Source organism: Hydra vulgaris, chromosome 15, assembly GCF_038396675.1.
Source record: "Hydra vulgaris chromosome 15, alternate assembly HydraT2T_AEP".
NCBI classification, from domain to species: Eukaryota; Metazoa; Cnidaria; class Hydrozoa; order Anthoathecata; family Hydridae; genus Hydra; species Hydra vulgaris.
The window spans coordinates 31922442-31947209 of record NC_088934.1 but is presented as its reverse complement, the minus strand read 5'-3'; the positions used below and the strand labels follow the sequence as shown (position 1 = coordinate 31947209).

The window sequence follows — 24768 nt, the reverse complement described above, 5'->3', positions numbered from 1 at the left end:
TCATATTGCTACTTATAATATTAAAAATATTGTAAATATAAGTTAAGAACATATTTTTTTGTTTGGTAATGGTAATAAACGTACACAAAATGACTAATTCTATTCTTAGTTTGAATATATACATTTGCAAACTGTTATAAATCTAAAACACGAAGTTTAAATTTAATTGACGGAAGGTTAAAAGAAAAAAACTATACATTTTGAATCAAAAATACAGATATTATTCAAAACCCTGACAATAAAAAGTCATTATAAATATTTATACTAGCCTTGCCCTCAAGACACTTAAAGTAATCCATTTTTTGTCAATTTTTAGTCCTTTTTTTTCAAACATTTGCTTTGAGGGCAACGAAACAGTGTTTCAATGGCGCTGAAATTTTTAGTGAGTAAGTTTAGACATATTTGCTTCAAATCAAGACGGTTTGGATTTTAAATTCTAATTTTTTTTTTCTGAACACCTCTAGTATACATATACATATGTATACTAGAGGTGTTCGGAATTTTTTTAATAGTTAAAGGAAGCATCCAGATGTTTCCAGAAGCATGCAGAAGATTCCAAAAGTTTCCAGAAGAAGCATGCAGAAGCATCCAGTAGCATCCAAAAATATCCAGAAACATTCAGAAACATCCAGACGCATCCAGAAGCATCCAAAAGCATCAAAAATAAACATCTAGATTCTTTCAAAACAGGTTCACACAGGTTCATTTTACTATATAAGAGACATGTAAATCGACATGTAACTCAGTCAGCATATGGAAGTCAATCAGTCAGTATTATCAAGACAGTTTATCGAAGTAAGTTTCATCAAAGTGTTTTATCAAACAACATCAATACAAGAAGTGAAATACAACAAGTGTTTCATTAAAACAATACAATCCCAAACAAACCAAGACGTTGTGTTCCACAGACCATTATTGAATCATCATATAGTAAACGTAACACGGTAAGCCTTGAGAAACGTGATTATTTATTTTTATTATTTTTATGACTTCAGGTGTAAAAATGCTTCCGAAAGTCTTGGATTGGAACTAAGAAAGAAAATTATTAGCGATTACGTAAGTGGAATGTCACCAAAAAGTATTTGTGATAAATATCGCGTGAAAAAACGGATCGTATCAAGACTATGTTCCAAATATCGTTCTACGGAGAAGTTGGCAGAAAATAACAAAGGTGGAACACCGCGTTCCACCACTTCTAGAGAGGATTCTATGATCGTCAGATTCGTCAAGAAGAATCTCTCGATATCATCAGTCAAGATACAAAAGCAATTAGAGCTGCCTGTATCGGACCAAACAATCAGACAACGCGTTCTTAAAGCCGGATTGTTTTCTTGACGCCCTGCAAAAAAACCGCTGATTTCACTAAAAAACCGGAAGAAAAGACTTCTGTTTGTTACATCTCATATTGAATGGAGTGTGCAGAAATGGCGAACTGTTCTGTTCAGTGATGAATCAAAGTTTAACATCATTGGGAGCGATGGGATTTGCCGTGTACGTCGACGGGTCAGAAAAATCCTCGATTTACGTTAGTACCATGACACCGTAAAGCATGGTGGAGGCAACGTAACGGTCTAGGGGTGTTTTTCTGCTAACGGTCTAGGTCCAATACATCAAAACGATGGAATAATGGACCGTTTCATGTTTTAAAATGTTCTGAAAGATCTTATGTTACCTCATGCTGAATGGAATATGCTAATAAAATGGGTTTTTCAGAAAGACAACGATCCGAAACACACTGCAAAAGTAGTCAAGCATTTTAAAACAACCACCAATCGGTGATGGGTTGGCCGCCTTAATCTCCGGATCTCAACCCTATTGAGAACCTGTGGGAGATTGTCAACCGAGGAATTATCGTGAAAGTGTTTGTTATAAGGATAAATTGTTTTAACAAATCCAAAAGGCCTGGGCAACGATTCCACAAAGTTTTATTGATCACCTGATTGAATCTATGCCTCGAAGATGCAAGGCTAGGATCGACAACAAAGAATTCACCACAAAAATTTGATAGCGAAATACATCTTGGTCAACATTTTTTCGAGTTGCACTTGTTTTGTCCAGAAGGAAATCAACTTTTTTTAATACTTTTGATTAATGTATGAATTTTCCTGTAAAAATAATGAACTTTGTGATGAATAAAACTTGAAGGACTTCGTCTCTAAACGGTTACAAAGTTATTTCTCTAAATTGAAAAATTGTAGCACTTTTATATAAAGAAACAAAATTAGCATCATTTGGTTGCACTCGTTTTGTCCGATACTGTATATATATATATATATATATATATATATATATATATATATATATATATATATATATATATATATATATATATATATATATTGTAGCGGACAAAACGAGTGCTACTAAATAATGCTACTTTAGTTTTTTTATATAAAAGTTGAGATCCGGATATTGAGGCGGCCAACCCATCACCAAAAGATGGTTGTCTTAAAACCACAGCTGACTACTTTTGCAGTCTGTTTCGCATCGTTGTCTTGCTGAAAAACCCATTTTATTAGCATATTCCATTCAGCATGAGGTAACATAACATCTTTCAGGAAATTTTTCTACATAAAACGGTCCATTATTTTATCGTTTCGATGAATTGGACCTAGACCGTTACCAGAAAATCATCCCCAGACCATTACATTGCCTCCACCATGTTTCACGGTCTTATGACAGTAACGTAAATCGAGGCGTTTTCCGGCTGTTCGACGTACACAGCAAATGCCATCCTTCCCAATGATGTTGAACTTCAATTCATCGCTGAACAGGATAGTCCGCCATTTCTGCGCATTTCAGTCAATATTAGATGTAGCCAACAGGAGTCTTTTCTTCTGGTTTTTTAGTGAAACCAATGGGTTCTTTGCAGGCCGTCAAGAAAGCAATCCGACTTCAACAGCACGTCGTCTGATTGTTCGGTCCGATACAGACGGCTCGAATTGCTTTTGTATATCGAGTGATGATATTGAGGGATCCTTCTTGATGGATCTGACGATCATAGAATCCTCTCTAGAGGTGGTGGAACGCGGTCTTCCACCTTTGTTATCTGCTGCCATCTTCCTCGTAGTACGACATTTGGAACACAGTCTTGATACGGTCCATTTTTTCACGCGATATTTATCGCAAAAACTTTTTTGTGACATTCCACTTACGTAATTGCCAATAATTTTCTTTCTTTGTTCCAATCCAAGATTGTTGCGAGCCATTTTTGCACTTGACGTCATAAAAATAATATAAATAAATAATCACGCTTCTCAAGGCTCACCGTGTTACATTTACCTTGTGATGATACAATAATGAACTGTGGAACACAACGTCTTGGTTGCATGTGGACGTTATTGATGTAATGAAACACTTGATGTATTTCACTTCTTGTATTGATGTTCTTCGATAAAACACTTTGATAAAACTCAGTTCGATAAACTGTCTTTATAATACTGACTGATTGACTTCCATATACTGACTGAGTTACATGTCGATTTACATTTCTCTTATATAGTAAAATGAACCTGTGTGAACCTGTTCTGGAAGATTCTAGATGCTTCTTTTTGATGCTTCTGGAAGATTCTGGATGCGTCTAGATACTTCTGAATATTTCTGGATACTTCTGGATGCTACTGGATGCTTCGAGATGCTTCTTCTGGAAACTTCTGGAAGCTTCTGCATGCCTCTGGAAACATTTGGAAACTTCTGGATACTTCCTTTAATTAATAAAAAATTTACGTGACGTTGACACGGACTAGACTTAAGAAAATGAAACAAACCAAAAAAGTTGCATTTGTTTTGTCTGCATCTTTTTAGCATTGTTCGATGTTGGTTGCAAATGTTTTGTCCAATACTGTATATATATATATATATATATATATATATATATATATATATTTATACATATATATATATATATATATATATATATATATATATATATATATATATATATATATATATATATATATATATATATATTTATATTTATATATATATATATATGTACGTATATATGTATATATATATGACATATATTTTACAATAAGTTTATTACAATAACACAATAATTTCAAGTGAAAATAATTTACTGCATTCGAAACTCTGTCAATCAGTTCAAGAGTCGGCAGATTGGATGGATTTAGATACTGCAACATATAATCTTCGTCTGTAAAAACTATGCCAATGTTTATTTTTATTTCTATAAAAGAATAAGTTTATTGTCATTTCTATAAATTTATAGAGTGTCTCAAAAAGTTATCTTGGTATTTTTTAAGTTTTTTCCTAAACAAGTGCTTTATTTTTATAACTTTTGACATATATGGTAAAGTTAAAGTAAAAAATATTCAAAGAACTTGTTTTTAAATAGATTTTTATTATTTTCGCGTAATATATGAATTGAAATAATTTTAGTCTGAAAGTAGATAAAATTAAGTGGTTTATTTGTTGTCAAGGTTGGTAATCAAATTAAATTTTTATTTCTTAAAAAATTATCAAACAGCAAAGCAATTATTTTAAATCTTTGTACGGTTTGCTTGCTTTGTAAGGCCATGCAAGTTTTAAAATCTCTAGGTGGCTAAGCATTTTTTCCATTAAATATTTTGTTTCTTCTGGTTGAATTTTGTTTAAGGCTTTTTAAGTTGCTTTATCAAGTTTCAATATGTTTTCTTTATACATTTATGGATTTCGTTCTGTAATATATGTTTCTAACATATGCTTTCTATATGCGTAACTTAAAGTTTTTTCTCAAAACTATTATTTCTTTCAGCAAATTTTGAACTACAACTTAACAGCATATTTAAGACCATCTCATTAATTTTTAGTTTCCTTTTTATGTGTTCTTACTTTAAAATGGTCACAGTTTAGTAACTCTTGGCTTTTTTTTTTAGAAACGATTTCTGATGGTATTATGGGACTTGAATCCATTTTTTTTTTTTCAAGCAGAATAGAATTTTCCGTAATTGAAACTCATGTTCCGATCTGATTTTTCATCATTGATACCGTTCTGACCAAATTAAACTTATTCATTATGCCTATTTTTGTATTATGAGAAGTTTCAGTTTTTTGCTTCACCTAAGAATAAGCCTGATTGACTTGAGAGATTGCATTATATTTTTTGAAACAATCTAGTAATATTTACCTATAACTATTTTGCTAAAAAAAACGTAACTTGAGTGTTTTGTTAGGTAATTTTTTCAATTCTATAATATTTGCTAAAAAAATTTCTAAAACTTTTACAAAAACTGACATAAACTTACCTAAATATTGCTTGGTCTAACAATTTTTTGCTACACAATTACAGATTGTAACTATTTTTTAAAGTTGCTCATGAAAATAACGTAATTAACAAATGTTTTGCGAAGTATCTATGTAACCTCAAAAAATAACTTTGAGCTTTTAAAAAAAAAAATTTATGTAGTACTTATGAGTAGATGTATAGAGTCATTGCAATAACACACATTTGTAATAAAGACTTGTATTTTTTCACTTGTAATAACACACTTAGCATGTTTATTTGTTTTATATTGTAATAAACAGTTTATATTTATTTTTTTGATGTTTTGTTTTACCACAATAAACATTGATCTGTCTTACAGTCATCTACTACTAGTAGTTATTTTTACTTGACAAAATGTACAACAATATACGTAGATGCAAAGATGTAAGGTAGCAGTTATCAACTGCATCTATGTTTACTAATACTAATCCGCCTTTTAATTTATTATAAAACTTATATCTAGCTATGAAAAATCCTTTAACTTTTTATTTAGAATAACTAAACATCTCTGAAACATTGTTCAGCTTTTTAGCACCTAAAAAGTAAAAATAATTAATGGTCTTTATAATAATTATAATTCAAAGTTATAAATATATAAATGTTAAAAATAGTAGTATTTATAATTGCGTAATCAAATAACTGTATATACTATTGCATTTCTTTGAATCACAAGTGTACTGATTTGTATCATTTCCATTGCATTTTAAGCCGCCATACTTTGGAACTGGGTTAGAGCAATTACGATACCTTGTTTTTACACCACCTTGACACGGCTGATTGCATAATGACCATGATGACCATTCGGTCCACACACCATCCACTAAAAAGTAAAGTGATGTCAGTTTTCTTAAAAATTATTTAACCTAACTTAAAATATTATTTAACTTAAAACGAAAAATGTACCTTTACATATAGTATCACTTTCACTGTGTTGAACATTGATGCCAAAGCAATCTTGCCCACCATCAGTTGGAGTAGGATTGTTGCAATGCCTTTCTTTTCTGATAAAACAAGTTTTACAAATGTCTGTGCATGATTTATTGTTAATCCAATTGCTCCAGTTCCCATCAACTTAAATTTAAAAAGTATTTAAATTTTTACTCATAAAGTAATTATAATTATTTATGTAAATATTTATAACAAACTAAAATATTAATAATATTTTATTGTAATTATTTATTTATTCACAATAAATAAACTCATAAAGTAATTATAATTATTTATGTATTTATTTATAACAAACTAAAATATTAATAATATTTTATTGTAATTATTTATTTATTCACAATAAATATTAAATTCCTTAACCGTATATAAATATATATATATATATATATATATATATATATATATATATATATATATATATATATATATATATATATATATATATATATATATATATATATATATACAAATACATATATACAAATATATATATATATATATACAAATATAGATATATATATATATATATATATATATATATATATATATATATATAAATATATATGTTATACTATATATGTTATACTATATTAAACCAGTACACTATTTTTATAATTATACTCTTGTAAATTAAATACAGTCATTTATTTATGTAATATATAACTATAAATATAAGATCTAAATTATTTTATTTAAAATCTACATTATTTTTCCAAAGTTAGCTTTTTTATTTTAAATTTCCATTCCTTAAGTGATTTAAAAAGTTTACAATTTGACAACATAGCCAATGGCATTGCAAAGGTAGAGAAGGAGGGGGGAGTGCACCCTGTCCAGCTGATGTCCCAGCTGCCCTTTACATTCTAAAAAAGATGTGTTTATATTTTTAAAACTTTCTATTGATTCTCATATTCCCTAATAATATATAAAATAAATTTTTTTAAAAGTATGTCATTTTGGGTCTCAAAAGAAGCGAAAATAAATAAAAGTTTCCAGAATAATAATCAATTTATTTGAAAAATTATTATTTAATGCTTATTGTACAAAAAAGACCTTTTATAACTAAAAATAAAAGAAGTGTATTTTTTAACAATAATTTTCGAAAAAATCTTAAATAATAATCTTTTTATAAAATTTTTATATAATTTTGCTTCTTTTAAGACCCAACATGACATACTTTTGAAAAACTTTTTTTATAGTATTAAGAACCCGGTAAGTGTTCAAGAGTCTTGTGCTCCTCCTAACGCCAATAAAATTTTAAAGAAATTTAACAGTGTTGCTTGTGAAAAACATTAGAAAATTATAGGATACGAACAGACTTTTTTAGAATATAAGGGGCGGCCGGAACATCCTAACCCAGGAGACACCATCACGTTGTGACCCAAAGGGGTGAAACTAAAATTTAAAAAAAAATAAATATAGTAGAATTAATTTCTTAAAGTAAAGCTTTTTTTTTTCTTTTTTTTTATTTAGGACAATTTATAGTCTCATGTTGTACCTATAAGTCTAAAAATATGATACCAAAATATTACCACAGAGAGAGACACAAATCTTAGTAAAACCTATGAATAAATTCTAGCTTCACAATTAAATTAACTGGTAAGGAATTGAGAAAACAACGACTTCAATAATAAAAGAATGTATAAAACTTGACAAAAAATGAGTAGCAAAGACATTTAAACATTAAGTTACTTTCGTATTTTTAAAATTTGATTACTATTTTTTCAATGAATTTGTAAATGAAATTTGGCATACATATTATATATATATATATATATATATATATATATATATATATATATATATATATATATATATAAATATGTATATATATATATATATATATATATTCAATGAATTTATATATATATATGTACATATATATATATATTATATATATATATATATATATATATATATATATATATATATATATATATATATATATATATATATATATATTTATATACATACATATAAAATAATAACTTTTTTTTAAGTTAAACTATTTCTAATTTTATAATGTTTAAAAAAAAATTTAATTTATAAAAAAAATGCAAACCTGGGCATTTAAAGTTCATGCATAGTTGACTTCGCTTGATACTTTGTTCAGAACCTAATGCATTTAAAACACTATATTTATACCCAAATCCACATGTTTCACTGCATTCACTCCATGTGCTCCATTTGCCTAAATAAGTAATTTTTTAGAATTTTCCTTAACATTTTATCTAATTCTAAACTTTAGTACTTTTTGTTTTGTTTTTTGTAAAATAATTTATTTTTTATTCAAAAACAAACCAAACAAACACTTAAATGGTTGGTTTGTTTAAAATATTGTAAAATTCAATTTATATCAGCTAAATGGTTTAACTGATTATTTTAATTCATAATTAAAAGATTTTTTAAACATTCAAAGATTTAAAGCCTGACATTTACAAAAACAAAAAATGCAATTTTATATTTGAACGACAAAAAATTACTAGATTTTCTTTAAAATATAGTTAACACAAGATTTATTAATGTAATTTGCAGTATCATTTATGCGTTTTTTTCCGTAATAGTCATTTTGAGAAGTTGCATAAGTTTTTGTTATGAGGAAGTTCAAAAATTATCAGTTTTTGTTATTAAATGTTAAGTTGAGTTGATTTAAACAGTTTTTGAAAATAATTAAGATTTGTTTTGTCTTCTTTAGGAGTTTCATGAGTGTTTCTTGAGAACTTTGTTCAATAATTTATTTTTTAATTTTAAATTGTAGAAATAATTTTATCTTACGAATTTTAGATTATCTGTCTCACGTCACGTAATATTTCAAGTTTGAGAAAATATTGTCTGGGTATGACTACAGAAAAAGAAAGTCAGAAAAAGATCAAAAATTTGAAAAAATAAAAAAAATTCACGAGCATTGAAAAATATGTAGTGTATAAAAATTCTGACAAAGGTCGTAACGATTTAGATAAATTATGCGATGCTTTAACTGTTTATACGACAATGTCCAATAAGGTTGGAGAGCCTTCAGCAGTACTAGAAAATTCTTGTGTAGCTTCAAACCAAATTATGTAAATAATGAACTAGTTATTTTAAAAGAATGCAATGATTTGTTTAACGATATATTACAAAGAACACCTAACTTATTGAAGTGGCCTATTGTTTGATTTAGCAACTTTGTCAACCATTTAGTTAAACTTGGTCCATTTTAAACTGCAAAGGTAAATTAGGCTGCGGATAGAAATGATCGACAGTTTTTTTGCATTTATTACAATAGAAAACTTGCAAAGGTAGAATCCTTGAGACCTGGATGGTTGGTTTATTCAAATTCTAAAAACTCCATTTTTTTTTATTTTTTTTTTTGCTGTTTTCTTTTTGATAATAATTAAATGTCAAAATATGTTAATGATAGGTTAAATAAACGGAGATATATAATTGAAATGTTAGAAATTCATAAAAATAGCTTCTTCTATGAAATGTTATTTACAGTAGGTGGAAACCGACAAAAAAAAAACAATCGGAAAAACTATAGATAATAAAGAACTTAAAACTATAGAAACTTCTTTGATTGATGAATATCACTCTTTTTCTAGATAAAAACAATATGGCTTTTTGAGGGATTTTAAATTTACTTCTAGAATTGGCAATTTCTTTAGACTTGCATTAGATTTTAGATGCTTACAAAAAATGATCCTATGATGCAAAAACATTTAGCATTTAGCTATGAAAGGCAATTTAAATCATTAATGCGGAAAAAATATTCGAAATGAGTTAATATGTTTAATGTCTAAAAAAGGTAATAATGAAGTAATAAGCCTAGTCTTAAAAGCAAATAGTTGCTGATTGTACACCTGATATTTCTAGAAAAAAACGATCTCTTACTATTTGAATTGTTGACTAGTCATCAACCCTGCTTGATTCTAGGGGTTTTAGGTTGAATTTCAAAAGACATGACGTTTTTCTTCAGATTCTATTAATATGTATAAGTACAAGCTGGAAAGTGTGGAAGATAAAATCGAAAGCTTTCTTCTTAGTCCAAAATTAATATTTTCTGAAATCCAGAAACTAGCGTTTAAAAAACAATATTAATCTTATTATTTAAGCTTACTTTTATTACAAAAATCAAAGAAAGCCACGTGATATTTCATTTTTTTTGCCTTCAAAATGTGGTTAACCTAACATATAATAAAACCTTAAATAGTTTCACAAATAAAGCTCTTATAGTGGTAGATGACTTGATTAGAAACATTGTAAAAAACTTTACAACTTTTTTTATTTTATTTTGTAAAAGTTATAACAACTTTTTATAACATTTTAAAATAAAAAACATTTATTTTAATTAACAATAAAAGTATATAAATATTACTTTTCCAATAGCTCATATTTAAAGGGAAAAAAATCATAATGAGTCCAGAGATTTAGTTTGTTTTTGTTGCTGTAACAACACAGATAACTACTTTCTTCACAGTATGCTATTACTGGTGACACTAGTTCGAGACTATGTACACAAAGGATTCAGTTTTGATATAAATGCATTTCCGACTGGACTTTGTTGCCCTTGCAAAAAATGCTCTCTGCGCCAAAAAGGTTATTATATTTTATAAATATTTCATTATATTTGCTAAATTTTTTCTGAATTATTTTACTAAAAATACAAGCAATCTTGATCACAGCAAGGAAAGCCTATAAAAATGATAGAAGAGGTTGGGAAAAGTGGAAGAAAGTTACTTATAAAGGTAGAAAGGGTTGCTCGAAGTGAGGATCAATGCTTATGTCTAATTTGTTGTATGGTATCAGACAAGCGCAGCTACAAGATTTTTAACTTAAGAGTTTATCATTGAGTCAAATAAAAATCTCTGCATTGAAAGATTAAACTCATTCTGCACAGATTGTTTTTAACTAGTTGAAAAGGACATTAGGCACCCATGCACGAGAACATCAGCTGTTCAAAATGCTAAGAATCTTATTCTTTCCAAGGATGAAAAAATGTCAGAGCAAATAACCTAAACTGTTTCAAAGTTTCTAGTTAAGAATGAAAATTCGTTACAACTATCCACTGGTAGATTTTTATTTATTTTCTTATTTATTTAAAATGACTTTCTGCAATATTTTATTATAATTTTGGAGGATCACTTTATCTGTAGTACTAAAACCAAAGCTCCAAAAAAATAAAGTAGTTCCTACTGATACAATATTTGATATCAAGAAAAATCATTATTTGCCTGAAAATGTTGCTCGTGATATACTTAAAGATTTACAAAAAGATCTTGGTTTAGGTGTCTAAATATTTAACATAACATAATTTCAGAACATTAATTTTTTTTTCAAAAAATGTATAATATTTAATATATCTCACATTGTTTATAGTATGGTATTTCACAATTAGGTGTTGAAAAGAATTCAATTGCTACGGTTATGAAGCGGTCTCATACTCTAGATATGTTTTACATTTACAAAAAAATTGTTTTTTTTAATGGAAAGGAAGATAAAATTGAAAACTCAGTATTGAATGATTTTGTATACTTGAAAATCTCACCAGACTTGTTCAAGAAATTCGCTCTCTACGTGGATTGGATCCGATGAAAGCAATTGTTAGAGTTGAAATTGACGGAGGACAGGATTCACTGAAGGTTTAGTAACTTAAGCTACTTTATATTACTCAAATAAAATGAATAAAGTTAAAATTATCATTCAACTGTGATTAATTTTCAGATTATAATGAATATTTTTGATGAAATAAAGTTAGAGAAGCAAAATAGAAACGAGAAAGACACAGGAGTGAACAAGGTGATAATTCTGGCTTTGGCACGTAACGTCAAGGAGAATAACCATAATCTTTCAATGCCTACTAAATTAATTCATCTAAATCAGCTCAAATTTTTTGTGGCTTCTGACCTAAAGCTCATATGTACTTCTTGGCATATCAGTAAGATATTTTTCTTAATTTTAATATTTTTCACAAGTAGCTATTAAAACATTAAATCACAGAACAATAAAATAATTTATTAGAGTCATGGTGGAAAACATTCACATGTATGAGCATCTTGTGACAAAAATTGTTGACATTCTTTTAGTTAATGAGGGCCTGAAATCCTTTTTGAACAAAAATACTGTAAAGTGCACGGTTATAATGGTGGCGGATTGGATGGACACAACTGTGGTAAAGTTATCAAATTATTAGATGAAACGATGCTGGTAACACCAATTCAGTTATACCACTGCGTTGAAACCCTGCTGCAGAAGTTTAGAAAAGGTAACAATTTTTGATTTAATTTAAAACAGAACAGTTTTTGATTTAATTTTATTTTGCTCTGAAATCTGTAATGTATTTAACGGACCCAAAAAACGTAATCTAGTTGCACGGAAGCCGTGAAGTCATCAAATCATTAATGGTATTATTATATATTAAATTAACCACATTTTAAAGACAAAGATAACGGATGGTCATGAGGGTTTCTATGAAATTTTTTAATGAGAGCTAAAATAATACAAATGATATAGTTTTTTAAGTACAATTTTCTGGATTTCTGAAAATATCAATTTTGGACTAAGAAGGAACGCTTTCAATTTTATTTCTAACACATTCCAGCACGTACATATACATATTAATAGAATCTGAAAAAAAACCTCATATCTTTTGAAATTCAACCTAAAACCCTTAGAATCAAGCAGTGTCTAACTTAAGTGTTAAAAATTAAAAGTAATTTATGGCTCCTTTCTGCTTCTGACTCTGCATGCATAGAACTTACTGAAATTTAATCAAGATGCTAACTAAAGGTAGACTTGAAATCTCTAACTGCAGAGGTCAAGGGTATGATAATGGATTATATTTTAAACAAAAGGTTAATAGAGTACAAGACAGAATTTTAAATCTCAATCTTTTAGCGTTATATATTACCTGTGGTAACCATATTTAAACTTTGGAAATAAAAGGCCCTTCATACTCTTCTGTAAAATCTATAACTTTAATCAGTATTCTGCACATGAAGCCTTAATACTTGCAGAGTAATTAAAAGACTTTAGCTCTCTTGTCTCTTTAATTATCTGGCATGACGGTCATTTTCATGTTAATATTATTAGTAAAACTTGTCTAGAGAAAAACACGGAGATCAATCTATAAGAAAAATTAGTAAAAAGCTATTGTTTTTTTTAAGAAAACTACAGAAAAGGTGGTTTAAAGATTAATTATAAAACTAAAGGATTTAGCCGTAGAATAATAAGTGGAGCCTGATTTTAAACAAGTAAAAACTCTACACTAATCTCTAACACTAAAGATAAAAAAAGTGAAATGCCAATTTGACTAGCACAAAATAAAAATTCTTCTTTTTCTCCTAAAAAAAAAAACACCAAAAATCAGTTTCTTCAATCCTCTTTTAGACACCTCTAATTTCAATGCGAGAAAGATTTATACAGTTGGAGAATTGTTCAAAAGCTTGGTTTTATTTTATATAATGTCGATAGTTTGCAAATATAATTGAAATTCTAAAATCATGTTTAGCTCTTCAAAGTTAACTTAAATTATATCTAAATTTAGACATTAAGGGTATTCTCCTTTGCGATGATCAGCATTAAATATTTTTTTTCTAGAATGTTTAAGGATATAAATACTACTAATAATGTTTTAAACTTAATAAAACAGAATAATATGCAAGATATATATCCAAGCACATGGATTGCAATGCGACTTTCAGGTTAAGGAACCATATAGACTGAAAACGATGTTGCCCAAATTTTGATTTTTTATGCGAATATATCTTTTTTATGCGAATATAAATTTAAAAACTAAATAAATTTAATTTGTGTAAAGCATAAACAACAACAATTTTTTGTATGTTACTTTTTGAATTTCATTGGAAAGTATTTTTTTCGATTTTTTTTTTTAATATTTTCCGCGTCATTTAAGTATTAGGTAATTACAAACTGCGAACCACAAACTGTGAATTGGTAAAATGCGAACTTTTTTGCGAACCATAATTTAATTAGTAGTGATAATGCAATTGTATTTTTAACCACTTTTTTAATACTATCATGACTAAACGCTACCATAACCAAAAATCTATGTTTTTAAATGTACATTTCGCTGCGAGTTCTTGCTAATAATCAGTTGATGAATATTCACTTGTAAACATTTAAAATAATAATATATTATTTATTTTTATCTGAACTAACAAAATAATTATATAAATTAAATGATAAAAATTAGACCTTAATATATAATTTGATTTGCAACAAAGCTCCCATTTTATCGTTTAACGGTTTGCAGTTCACATTTTACCGACAACCTGTATTTACCACCCAATTTATAAAATTGTAAGGGGTGGAAGAAAAATTTTTGCACATAAGACCGGCACCACTTATTATTGTATAAACGCAACACCTGTAAATAACTAAATAAAGATGTATATTAACATATATAAATAAATAAGAATAAATATGTATGTAAATATATGTTTATATATATATATATATATATTTATATATATATATATATACATATATATATATATACATATACATATATATATATATATATATATATATATATATATATATATATATATATATATATATATATATTTATGTATACATTTATATATATATATATATATATATATATATATATATATATATATATATATATATATATATATATATATGTATATATATATATATATATATATATACATAAATATATATATGTATATATAGATATATATATATATATATATATATATATATATATATATATATATATATATATACCTATATATATATATATATATATATACATATTTATATATATATATATATATATATATATATATATATATATATATATATATATATATATATATATATATATATATATAATATATATATATATATATATATATATATGTATATATATATATATATAAATATATATATATATATGTATATATATATATGCATATACATATATATATATATATATGTATATATATATATAAATTTATATATACTATATATATTTATATAATTACATATATATATACAGTATCCAAATTAACGAGTGCGCCCAAATAATGCTAATTTAGTTTCTTTATACAAAAGTGCTGCCTTTTTTCAATTTAGAGAAATAACTATATAACTGTTTAGAGACAATGTTCTTCAAGTTATATTAATCAAAAAGTTCATTATTTATACACGAAAATTAATAAATTAATCAAAAGTATTAAAAAAAAGTTAATTTCCTTCTGGATAAAACAAGTGCTGCTCGGTAAAATGTTGACCAAGCTGTATTTCGTTATCAACATTTCGTGATGAATCCTTTGATGTCGATCACAGCCTTGCATCTTAGAGGCATAGATTCGATCAGGTGATCAATAAAAATTTGTGGATTCGCTGCACAGGCCTTTTGGATTTGTTCAAACAGTTAATCCTCATTACGAACACCTTCACGATTAATTTTGCGGTTGACGATCTCCCACAGGTTCTCAATAGGATTAAGATCCGGAGATTAAGGCGGCCAACCCATCACCGATAGGTGGTTGTCTTGAAACCACTGCTTGACTATTTTTGTAGTGTGTTTTGGATCGTTGTCTTGCTGAAAAACCCATTTTATTGGCATACTCCATTCAGCATGAAAAACATAACATCTTTCAGGAAATTTTTATACATGACACAGTCCGTTAATCCATCGTTTCGATGTATTGGACCTAGACTATTAGCATAAGATCACCACATTGCCTCCACCACGCTTCACGGTCTTATGGCAGTAACGTAAATCAAGCCGTTTTCCGGCCGGTCGACGTACACGGCAAATGGTATCCTACCCAATAATGTTGAACTTTAATTCATCACTGAACAGAACAGTTCGCCATTTCTGCACATTCCAGTCGATATGAAATGTAACAAACAGGAGTCATTTCTTCTGATTTTTAAGTATAATCAGCTGTTTTTTTGCAGGGCGTCAAGAAAACAATTCGGCTTTAACAGCGCGTTGTCTGATTGTTCGGTCCGATGCAGGCAGCTCTAATTGCTTTTGTATCTCAACTCATGATATCGAAGGATCCTTCTTGACGGATCTGACGATCATAGAATCCTCTCTAGAAGTGGTGGAACGCAGTGTTACACCTTTGTTATCTGCAGCCAACTTTCCCGTAGAACGAAATTTGGAACATAGTCTTGATACGATCCGTTTTTTCACGCGATATTTTTTCACAAATACTTTTTTGTGACATTCCACTTACGTAATTGCCAATAATTTTCTTTCTTAGTTCCAATCCAATATTGGCGGGAGCCATTTTTGCACTTGAAGTTATAAAAATAACAAATATAAATAATCACGCTTCTCAAGGCTTACCGAGTTACATTTACCTTGTGATGATACAATATTGCTCTGTGCAACACAACGTCTTGGTTGGATGTGAACTGTATTGATGTAATGAAACACTTGTTTTATTTCACTTCTTGTATTGATGTTCTTCGATAAAACACTTTGATAAAACTCAGTTCGATAAACTCTCTTGATAATACTGAATAATTGACTTCCATATACTGACTGAGTTACGTGTCGATTTACATGTCTCTTATATAGTAAAATGAACCTGTGTGAACCTGTTCTGGAAGACTCTAGATGCTTCTTTTCGATGCTTCTGGAAGCTTCTGAATATTTCTGGATGCTACTGGTTTATTTCAGATGTTTCTTCTGGAAACCTCTGGAAGCGTCTGTAAGCTTCTGGGAACTTCTGGATACTTGTTTAATTATTAAAAAAAATTTCCATGACGTTGACACGGACCAGACTTAAGAATATGAAACAAATGAAAAAATTTGCACTTGTTTTGTCCAATGCAAAATGGCACTTGTCAATGAAATATTGCCTGTGTGCTGTCACCTGTCAGCTGATTGCTCATGTCATGGCATGCTATTACTCGAGACTCCTTAGCTGTTTGCTGTGGTAGTATAGTTCGTTTCGTTTTTCGGACGTAAAATTAGGAACACTTTTTAGCAATGTTCGGTTTTGGTTGCAAATGTTTTGTCCAATACTGTATTTAGATAGATATATATATATATATATATATATATATATATATATATATATATATATATATATATAATATATATATATATATATATATATATATATATATATATATATGTATACATATATATATATATATATATATATATATATATATATATATATATATATATATATATATATATATATATATGTATATATATATGTATATATATTTATATATATATATATATATCTTTATATATGTTTATATATATATATAAATATATATATATATTTATATATATGTATATAAATATATATATATATATATATATATATATATATATATATATATATATATATATTATATATATATATAAATATATATATATATATATATATATATATAATATATATATATATATATTTATGCATATATGTATGTATATTACATATATATTATATTATATATATATATATATGTATATATACTATATATACATATATTATATATATATATATATATATATATATATATATATATATATATATATATAGATGTATATATAAATATACATATATATTTATATATATATATGTATATATATATATATATATTTATATATATGTATATATATATATATATATATATATTTATATATATATGTATATATATATACATGTATATATATATATTTATATTGTTATATATATATGTTTATATAAATATATAAATATATGTATATATATATATATATACATATATATATATATATGTATATATACATATATATATACATATATATGTAGCTCTATACAGCATATGTAAGACCGATATTGGAATACTGTGCACCAATTTGGTGCCCTTTTCTTCTAAAAGACATTAAAAAATTAGAATTAGTCCAACGTAGAGCTACTAAACTTGTTCCACAATTGCGCAACTTGAAATACGAGAAACGATTAGCAAATCTGGGTCTCAGCACATCAGCTGAACGTAGAACAAGAGGAGATGTAATCCAATTTTTTAAAATTTATAAAAAACTAAATGTTGTTAACTGGCAACAGAAGACAAACCAAGCAAGTGCTCTATTATGTGATGGACCTGCAGGTCATCTTCGTGGTGCTAAGCATAAAATTGAACGAGAATTAACGAAAAACACTCAAAGACATAATTTCTTTATAAACCGAGTGGTGTCATCATGGAACACTTTGCCTGCTTCGGTAGTTGCTTCAAATTCAGTTAACGAGTTCAAAAACAATTACGACAAATGGAACCGTTCTCTCTCACGTCGGTCTACTATAGTCGGTTCACGTTAGTTACTCTACTCATAGAAGAATAACTTCTATTGTATTCTTTTTACTATCATAATAATATTTTATTTTTATATATATATATATATATATATAATATATATATATATATATATATATATATTTGTATGTGCACATATATATATATATATATTTAAATAGATGTATATTTATGTGTATATATATATATATATATATATATATATATATATATATATATATATATATATATATATATATATATATATATATATATATATATATATATATATTATATATATATATATATATATATATATATATTTATATATATATAGGTGTGTGTGTGTGTGCGCTTATCCACATTATTCGTTAACCACAAAACAATTAAGATTGATGTCATAATGCTCAAAATCATATGAAGGTGACACCACATCAAGTCAACCAAGTTTTAGTAACTTTTGAACTATGGGTCCTATGCAAGTGATACTTTTAGTTGCTATATTTTACAAAATTGTAATTACACAAAGTTTGGAAAATTCAAAGTTTCTTAAAGTATCGCAGTTTATAAAGTTTTACTGAAGAATGAAACTAAAAAGTTAAGAACAATTATTTTTTTTGGTATTATAAAGTAGGAAAAAGTGCATCAACTTATTTTTTGATAAATAAGTAAAAGCACTGGTCATACCAACTAACTTATTTTAGTTAAATATATTCTGTTGACATAATGATATCAGAGGCATGCAAAATTTAACAAGATCTTACTAGAACTAAAAATAACAAAGAGTTTTTGCACAATAAGTGCAAGAATTGCCACTAAACATACAAAGCTCATTTGAAGGAAAGTAGCGTTTTTTAATTAATTGAAAAAACATTTTTAAATCAATTAAATAACATATTTTTAATTTTTTTTTACTACTGGCGTAGCACACTTGATAGTGGCCATAGTAATAACATAGTTGACTAATTACAATAAAAATTAAAAGTACTACTGCTTATATTTAAAAGGGCCTTTTTTATGTGCTCCTTTTTGTTTTCTTTGATGTCCCAAAAATATTTTTATTTGAGCTTAGAGCGACTCCCTACTTTGTTACTGGTATTACCTGAATTTATATCATAATTTCACAATAAAAATAACATTTAAAAATTAGGTTTATTTATTTGTTATATAAAGTTTGTTATACATTATTAAAATTTATATAGCGACCGAACTTATGGGATGGTATTAAAAGTTTGGTTAAAGTAGATGTTTTTATTTTAAATTAAACATTGAGTACTAATTTTTAATTTTTATTTTTGTATTTTAACAATATCGATTATTAATACAATTTCTGTGTGCTTCAGGAAAAAAGATTTCTTAATTATGCGTGATAAATAAATGTTCAAAACTTAAGTGACCGAACTTAGGTAATATTACAGTATATTTTTTTTTATATTTATATAAGTATGTATTTTTTATTATAAATGCTTTGAATAAAACAAAATTATATTAACTTTTTAAAGAAACGATCTAATTGTTTTTTCTTTTGTTTACATTACTGCGAAGAATTTTTAAGAATCTCTTTTTTTACTTTTGAATGTGCGCATTTATTCAACAATCCTAAGATGTAAGTTGTTACTTTATTTAAAAAAGACTTTGCATAATATTATAAAAACAGTAAATTTAACCGATTTAAAGTTATTTATTGTAATCAATATTTTCGTTTAAATATATTATTTATTTTAGTTATAGTTTTATTATTTTTTTGTTTTAGTTTAGTTATTTTTATTTTTTCTTTCGTTATATTTTTTAAGAAGATTTATTTGCTTTATTACGATAAATTATTTTTTAATTCTTTTCATAGATAAGATAACGTTTTCAGCAAGTTTTTAAAATGTATACAAATTTTCAAAATATATTGACAACCAAGGTCAAGTTTTAAAATCAAGTAGTATTTGCGTGGTCATATAATGATGTGAAATCACACGCCTTTCTGGCCAAGCCAGGTTTAAAGTTCAAGGTTAAAACTTATCTAATGTCTCTAAAAAAATGTTTTGTTATTTTGAAATCCAATTTTGGCTACTAGCAAAGGTATGTCGTGCATTTCTAAACAATTTGACAAGAAATGTTTTATAGAACTTTTAATCATTTCCTTTTATTTTGGTTTTTTATTATTTATTATACTTTATTGCATACTTATTACTTTATTTATACTATATTATATTTTACAGCCTCCTTATTCAGTTTCTCATTAAAAATATTCAATCAAAATAAAACTAATTTGAAAATTTTTAACTAATCATCTATAATATAATTACTACAGTTAACATTTAACGTCGTTTCATTAGTTGCTTCATTAGGCTTTGAAAGAGCGCGTTCTCAAAATGCAAGCGGTCATCGGAGAAAGATTTCTAAAGTAACTTTTTACCTTTTGGAATTTAAATATTATTTATTAGTTTAGAAATATTACATAAAGAATCATATTAAGATAAATAATTATCATTAAGATCATATTATAATTGAAGTAAGTAACAAAAATAGTTTAGAAATTTATATAAAATCACTGATTTTAATCATTCACTAAAAGCTAAGACAAATTATTTTTCCATATATACGATTTGTTTAATCTCAACTTGATTTTTTGTATTTAGCGCTTTTCATTACATGATTTTGCTTTAAATATTTTTGAACCATGATATACCAACATAAATTATTTTGTACAAGCGAACATGAAATAATAATATTTAACAGATACATCTCGGGTAAATCACAACAGTATTTCTCTATAAGGTACATTGATTTTCATTTTTTGTATGTAATGTTTTTCTTAATTATTTATTCGTTTAATTTTTTATTTTATATTTATCAGGAGATGTAATTATGTTGAATAAAAGAACAAAATATTGTAAAGTTTTGTGAATTCTTTCAAAACGTTTACTAATAATTTTTTCAAAGAAATACTATTGAAGTTTGCAAAATAAGGTTTACAACATTTTCATTATCAATTTTTCTGTGTTAGCAGTATGTTTATTATTATAAATTTTTTTTATCAAATTTTTATATTAGAAAGTTACATTATATTATCTAAAGTCATAAGGTTACTGTATAATCTATTTTAAATGACAGTTTGTTAAATATAAAAAATATTTTTATGTTCTATTTAGAGTAGAAAAAAAATAATATTGGAAAGATTACAAACTTCAAGATTCATTTAAGGCTTTTTGTTACTACTTTCAATTAAAAATGAAGTTTAAATGGATGATATTAGGCTAGAAACAGATATTAGTTTAAAAAAATGTTAATTGGCAAGTTAATCGTCACAGAAATTAAAGAGATTTTTAATAGAAAGAGAGGCTTGGGCAAAATGACATTAATTATCTAAAAAAATGCTAGATATGCTGTTCGGCAAGCAGCAAATAATTCGAACCCAAAAGAGGAGAGCTTGGTTAGGAGAGTTGAAAATAATCGTCGCAAAACGAAAGATATAGGCTGAGGCAAGATGAAATTAAGTTTTTTTAAAGGAAACTATGCATATGAAAATGCCAATTTGAATTTTTTTAAATTTATTAGAAATTATTATGCCTGTCTTTTTTTGCTTTATATAAAGGTAATGTAGTTAAACCCATAAATTTTGGGCAGCCATGTTTTAGAATATGCGGTTAAGGTTTTCATCATATAGTTACACTTAGATCAAATCAAAATGTTCCACCAAAATATTGTCATCTATCCATCTATGATCCCTTTGCAGCAGTAAATTTTAGAATGCAACAACATGGTAATGATCTTTGCTTAAATGATTTAATGTTTCAATTGCAAACTATTATTAGTAAAGAGAACCCATTTCCTCTTGCATTTAAAAACATTACTGAAATGGAAGATGACGAAATTCATCGAGCAGCTAAAGAAGTTCGCCCAGTGTCAGTTGTAAAAATGCTTTTACTTGAAGGGCAAGATAGATGTCGCTATAATCTCACTTCACATAATAAAGTGGCAGTTGTATTTGTTGGTGAAGATGGAGCACCACCTGCTTCCAGGAAAGTTATTATTTACCCAAGAGGTCATCCTCTTAAAACTAACTATTTTATGGAAAAAAACTGTTTCAGCAATATGCTGTTGATGATTATGTTAAAATTGAATGCCAGCATATTGCTTTTAACAGAAACAACCAAAACAAACAGAGATGTGAGCAGTATGATGCCTTCCATAAACATTTTCCTAACACATTTTTCCTTTAACCATTGTGGGGATACCAGACCTTTTATAGTGACCTAACTATGTTTCACATTGTTGTAGTACAACAGTCTTCATACCTCTGTAGATACTGAAAAAACTAGAAAGGTCTTAAACTCATTTAGGTCTAAAAAGGTCTTAAACTCATTATCTCATTTTCACAAAAAACTGGACGAAAGACCTTTGTCTTCTGAGGTACAGATATTAGGATTTGAAGTTTATTTTAGTTTCAAGTTTTGGTTTAGTTTATAGTTATATTTAATTTATTTTCAGTTAGCTTTAGCTTTAGTTACCTTTTTTCTTACTTTAGACAACTTAATGGAGGAAATGAGGGGAATAGGTAAAAAAATTACAATGATATCTTTTTTTGTATGTAAATATTATTATCGATTATACTGAGGTTTTTTTTTATCTTTATTGTCTGGTAGAAGCATAACTGGTTTGGCTGAACTTTATAATATATATAATTTGTATGCAATAGTTGAAAGAAATATTTATTAAATATGACATTTTTTAACTGTTGGTGTTTTACTCATAGTTTTAATGAAATGAAACTTTTCACATGTTTAACCCTTTTTTAATTTACTCTCATTTTTTGTTTTTAATATTTTTTTGCATCATCTTTTGTCACCTATAAAAATAGTGAGGTTGTGCTTTATATTTTGATTAAATAAAATTGCAAATATTTATAATTTTTATTATATTCTTCTATTTGTAGTTTTAGAGTCGTTAACATTTGAGACCTATTGTGATTTTAAGTTTCGTTAACATTTGAGCACTACAGATGTTATCAACCCTAACACCCAGTGCCTTTCTCGGAGACGTCTTTCAATAAGTGGTGTAGTAGTAGCAGTATGGATGAGCCCTCCTTAAAATAGAGGGCTCATCCATACCGGGATGTTAGGGAACACTGAATCAAAAACAGCAACCAAAATATTGAAAATGTCTTTTATAAGTGAAGATATTTATAACTTTTTGTTGCTGCTTTTTCTTCCAAGATTTTTTTTTATTTTTATTTTTTTTAATTTTGTAATTTATTTTTTTTAATTTGGTAATTTTTTTTTAATGATATATTATGTTGTATATTTGATTTCTTTTTTGTCTTTTTTAATTATAATTTTTTTTTTTTTTTCCAATTAAACTTATAAAATTAAATATATTTAAATTGATTAAAAATATAAATATCATAATATAATGATGCTACATTCTAATGTTAATAATATTTAATTAGTAGTTTGTTTTATTGGACTCACTGCTTTTAAAGTTACTATATGCCAAGACGATAGATTTAGCTATAAAAATGCAATTTATTTATATGTCAATTTGATTTTTTAACTTTAATGTTTACAATTTGGCTCAGCGAAGAATTTGTTATTTTGCTTTTTAATTAAAATATTTTAATTCTATTGTGATGTCTTTTAAATTAAACTAAATTTTACTAAAAGCCAACATAAAATAGCGTCATTAAACAACACCAACAAGCTGAATCATGACAGCAACTCTAGTATGACAACAGGCTATCGAAAAGCAGATAAATTGTTTTCCAGTTTTTTTTTGTTTTTTTAAAAACTCTATTTATTATCTGTTACAATTTTTAAGTTTGTCATTTGACACATTAATGCAATATAAAAAATTAAAGCTTACATATTTTTTTTAATTTGTTATACACATTAATTGTGATTTAAATTTTTTTTTCTTTGAAACGCATTTTTTGTTTTAAACGTATCAATTGTTTAGTTATTTATAACAAACTTAGTTACTTTTAATTAATTTAAACAGTTATGTGCATTTAACGTTTTCAAGACAATTTTCTTTTTTAAAAAAATGGATCAAGGGGATACCAAAAAGTTAATAGCTCCTGCATAATATAAGTAAACTTCATATAAATCATAATAATTAATTAAAGTTCATGTTAAAATATAAAAAGAATTTAGTTTTAGTTTTTCCTCAATTTAAAGCATGATGAAGTGTTTTTATTTTGTTTCAGTAACTAATGTATTGTGTTGAACTTAGGTATGTCGATGAAAATGGTTCTGCCTTACACTGATTCTTTTTCACCTATG

The 24768-nt window shown here is 26.4% G+C and overlaps 1 protein-coding gene across 2 annotated transcripts in view; it reads right to left on the bottom strand.

Annotated features, from left to right (window-relative positions):
* LOC136091327 (fibrillin-1-like) overlaps positions 1-24768 on the bottom strand; it is a 110185-nt gene that overhangs the window by 14954 nt on the left and 70463 nt on the right. For both annotated transcript variants that reach the window (XM_065818755.1, XM_065818754.1), the window contains 4 exons: positions 8274-8402; positions 6170-6337; positions 5916-6086; positions 4080-4189 (listed from right to left, as the gene is read on the bottom strand). In XM_065818755.1, the coding sequence (XP_065674827.1) occupies positions 4080-4189; positions 5916-6086; positions 6170-6337; positions 8274-8402 (578 nt within the window). The remainder of the gene's footprint in view (positions 1-4079; positions 4190-5915; positions 6087-6169; positions 6338-8273; positions 8403-24768) is intronic.